Genomic DNA, 5,000 nt, shown 5'->3' on the forward strand with positions numbered 1-5,000 from the left:
GTCTGTATGTCTGTCCTAAAGTCATCCCAGACAGACAGACACTCAGGGATGCTGTCTGTCTGTCTGTCCTAAAGTCATCCCAGACAGACAGACACTCAGGGATGCTGTCTGTATGTCTGTCCTAAAGTCATCCCAGACAGACAGACAGACAGACACTCAGGGATGCTGTCTGTATGTCTGTCCTAAAGTCATCCCAGACAGACAGACAGACAGACAGACACTCAGGAATGCTGTCTGTATCTCTGTCCTAAAGTCATCCCAGACAGACAGACAGACACTCAGGGATGCTGTCTGTATGTCTGTCCTAAAGTCATCCCAGACAGACAGACACTCAGGGATGAAGTGAGTATCGTTTTAATGTCTCCTATAGTCATCATTCCCAAATCTACACCCCATTGTCTTACGTCAGATAGCGTGTCAATTACCTACAGTACCTTCAGTATTCACACCCCTTGACTTTTTCCACATTTTGTTGTGTTACAAAGTGGGATTAAAATGGGTTTAATGGTCATTTTTTTGTCAACAATTTACACAAAATACAAAACATTCTAACAATAAAATACTAATGTACTGTACCTTGATTAGAAGTGTTCAATCCCCTGAGTCAATACATGTTAGAATCACCTCTGGCAGCAATTACAGCTGTGAGTCTTTCTGGGTAAGTCTCTAAGAGCTTTGCACACCTGGCTTCTTCAAGCTCTGTCAAATTGGTTGTTGATCATTGCTCGACATCCATTTTCAGGTGTTGCCATAGATTTTCAATCAGATTTAAGTCAAAACTGTAACTCGGCCACTGTGGAAAATTAACTGTCTTCTTAGTTAGCAACTCCAGTGTAGATTTGTCCTTGTGTTTTAGGTTATTGTCCTGCTGAAAGGTGAATTCACCTCCCAGTGTCTGGTGGAAAGCAGACTAAACAGGTTTTCCTCTTAAGATTTTCCCTGTGCTTAGCTCCATTCTGAAAATGTTTTATCCTGAAAAAGTCCTTAACGCTTACAAGCATACCCATAACATGGCGCAGCCACCACTATGCTTGAAAATATGGAGCGTGGTACTCAGTAATGTGTTGTATTGGATTTGCCCCAAGCATAACACTTTGTATTAGTGAATTTCTTTGCCACATTTTTTGAATTATTACTTTAGTGCCATCTTTAATGAGTATCCTATTAACTACAAAGTAACTACAATGTTGTTGATCCATCCTCAGTTTTCTCCTATCACAGCCATTAAACTCTGTAACTGTTTTAAAGTCACCGTTGGCCTCATGGTGAAATCCCTGAGCAGTTTCCTTGCTCTTCAGCAGCTGAGTTAGGAAGGACACCTGTATCTTTGTAGTAACTGGGTGTATTGATACACCATTCAAAGTGTAATTAATAGCTCATGCTCAAAGGGATATCCAATGGCTACTTTTTTATGTATTTTACCCATCTACCAATAGGTATCCTTATTTGTGAGGCATTGGAAAACTTCCCTGGTCTTTGTGGTTGAATCTGTGTTTGAAATTGACTGTTTTCAACTTTTTATTTTTTATTAATATTAATAATCAAAACAACATAATTCCAGTGTGACATTATGGGGTATTGTGGGTCGGCCAGTGACAGAAATATAAATGTAATCAATGTTAAATTCAGGCTGTAACACAACAACATGTGGAAACAGTCAAGGGGTGTGAATACTTTCTGAAGGCACTGTAGGTGACATCGTCTGTTGAAACCCATTTCTGCCTCAAAACTGTCTGAGTTCATCTAAGCTAAAACAGTACATATGGCAATACATTTGTCCAACAGCTGATCCAATAACTGAAATCATCTTTGACTGACCAGCTACCAACTTAGTGCTGCCACACAATATCGAATCATTCAACAAAAACTAGCTAGCAAGCTGATACCAGTCAGTTCCTCTTAATTGTGGGGCTGCATGTCTACAACTTTAGGGTAATTTAAACAGGCTAAGTAAGATTTTTTATGTCAGTGAAGGAAGAGCTAGCTGATTGGCTAGCTACCTATGTCAGTAAGCTAGCTAGCTACAACAGTTAGCTAACTACACAGCTGATCAAGTCACTAACACTGGCGACCAATGTCCTGGCACAGAATTTGGTCTGGATTTATTTTCTCACAATTGCAAAACTATTATATCACTGTCAACGTTTGTAATATATAGTTATTCTGCATATTTCAACGTTTGTCATAGATGGCTAGTTATTCTGCCTATTTCAACGTTTGTAATAGATAGCTAGTTATTCTGCCTATTTCAACGTTTGTAATAGATAGCTAGTTATTCTGCCTATTTCAATGTTTGTAATAGATAGCTAGTTACTCAGCCTATTTCATGGAAAGTCATATGAGATCTAATGATATCAAAACATGTTTGAATGGCGGATGTGAATATGAGTCACGGAGGAGTGATGCCATCTGATGTGAGACTAGACCCTAGACATCTAGGACATCAAATCTGAAAGGATTGGGGAGGTGTTAACAATATGGAGAGGTGTTAACAATACGGAGAGGTGTTAACAATATAGATAGGTGTTAACAATATGGAGAGGTGTTAACAATATGGAGAGGTGTTAACAATATGTAGAGGTGTTAACAATACGGAGAGGTGTTAACAATATAGATAGGTGTTAACAATATGGAGAGGTGTTAACAATATGTAGAGGTGTTAACAATACGGAGAGGTGTTAACAATATAGATAGGTGTTAACAATATGGAGAGGTGTTAACAATATGTAGAGGTGTTAACAATACGGAGAGGTGTTAACAATATAGATAGGTGTTAACAATATGGAGAGGTGTTAACAATATGGAGAGGTGTTAACAATATGGAGAGCTGTTAACAATATGGAGAGTTGTTAACAATATGTAGAGGTGTTAACAATATAGATAGGTGTTAACAATATTTATAGGTGTTAACAATACGGAGAGGTGTTAACAATATGGAGAGTTGTTAACAATATAGATAGGTGTTAACAATATGGAGAGTTGTTAACAATATAGATAGGTGTTAACAATATGGAGAGGTGTTAACAATACGGAGAGTTGTTAACAATATAGATAGGTGTTAACAATATGGAGAGTTGTTAACAATATAGATAGGTGTTAACAATATGGAGAGGTGTTAACAATATGGAGAGTTGTTAACAATATAGATAGGTGTTAACAATATGGAGAGGGGTTAACAATACGGAGAGGTGTTAACAATATGGAGAGGTGTTAACAATATAGATAGGTGTTAACAATATGGAGAGTTGTTAACAATATAGATAGGTGTTAACAATATGGAGAGTTGTTAACAATATAGATAGGTGTTAACAATATGGAGAGGTGTTAACAATATGGAGAGTTGTTAACAATATAGATAGGTGTTAACAATATGGAGAGTTGTTAACAATATAGATAAGTGTTAACAATATGGAGAGGTGTTAACAATATGGAGAGGTGTTAACAATATGGAGAGGTGTTAACAATATGGAGAGAGGTTAACAATATGGCGAGGTGTTAACAATATAGATAGGTGTTAACAATATGGAGAGGTGTTAACAATACGGAGAGGTGTTAACAATATGGAGAGGTGTTAACAATATGTATAGGTGTTAACAATATGGAGAGGTGTTAACAATATAGATAGGTGTTAACAATATGGAGAGGTGTTAACAATATTTATAGGTGTTAACAATACGGAGAGTTGTTAACAATATGGAGAGGTGTTAACAATATGGAGAGGTGTTAACAATATGGAGAGGTGTTAACAATATGGAGAGGTGTTAACAATATTTATAGGTGTTAACAATATGGAGAGGTGTTAACAATATGGAGAGGTGTTAACAATATTTATAGGTGTTAACAATATGGAGAGGTGTTAACAATATGGAGAGGTGTTAACAATATTTATAGGTGTTAACAATATGGAGAGGTGTTAACAATATGGAGAGGTGTTAACAATATTCATAGGTGTTAATACGGAGAGCTGTTAACAATACAGAGAGGTGTTAACAATATTTATAGGTGTTAACAATATTTATAGGTGTTAACAATATGGAGAGGTGTTAACAATATGGAGAGGTGTTAGCAATATTTATAGGTGTTAACAATATGGAGAGGTGTTAACAATATGGAGAGGTGTTAACAATATTTATAGGTGTTAACAATATTTATCGGTGTTAACAATATGGAGAGGTGTTAACAATACGGAGAGGTGTTAACAATATGGAGAGGTGTTAACAATATATCATGTCATCAGGAAGTCAAGGTGGAGCTATTGGAGAATTTTCTCAGTTCTCATTGGTGTTCCAGATTGATTGACAGCCGTGTTGTGGTCTTTGATAGGTCGGTGATGGTGCCAGTCAAGAAGCCCCCCCCCGGCAGCCTGTCAGTCAACACTGTGGGCACGCCCACCACCAGCGGCGCGGCCACACCAGGAAGTACACCAAACATCTTCGCTGCTGCCACGGCAACGCCTAAGAGCATGATCAACACCACAGGTGAGGACACACACAACACCTGGAACACACACACAACACCTGGAACACACACACACACATCTGGAACACATACACGTGCTCCTGGGAGAGAGACACACACACCTGGTACAACTTGCTGTACAGTTTGTCATTAGGGATTGTCTAGATGGTACAACTTGCTGTACAGTTTGTCATTAGGGATTGTCTAGATGGTACAACTTGCTGTACAGTTTGTCATTAGGGATTGTCTAGATGGTACAACTTGCTGTACAGTTTGTCATTAGGGATTGTCTAGATGGTACAACTTGCTGTACAGTTTGTCATTAGGGATTGTCTAGATGGTACAACTTGCTGTACAGTTTGTCATTAGGGATTGTCTAGATGGTACAACTTGCTGTACAGTTTGTCATTAGGGATTGTCTAGATGGTACAACTTGCTGTACAGTTTGTCATTAGGGATTGTCTAGATGGTACAACTTGCTGTACAGTTTGTCATTAGGGATTGTCTAGATGGTACAACTTGCTGTACAGTTTGTCATTAGG

General features: G+C 38.1%; 1 protein-coding gene across 1 annotated transcript in view; it reads left to right on the top strand.

The window, feature by feature from the left end:
* nbeaa (neurobeachin a) overlaps positions 1-5,000 on the top strand; it is a 337,495-nt gene that overhangs the window by 277,721 nt on the left and 54,774 nt on the right. The window contains 1 exon segment of the mRNA XM_045690201.1: positions 4,324-4,478. Within this exon segment, the coding sequence (XP_045546157.1) occupies positions 4,324-4,478 (155 nt within the window).

This window comes from Salmo salar, chromosome ssa11 (genome assembly GCF_905237065.1).
Source record: "Salmo salar chromosome ssa11, Ssal_v3.1, whole genome shotgun sequence".
Taxonomy (NCBI): domain Eukaryota; kingdom Metazoa; phylum Chordata; class Actinopteri; order Salmoniformes; family Salmonidae; genus Salmo; species Salmo salar.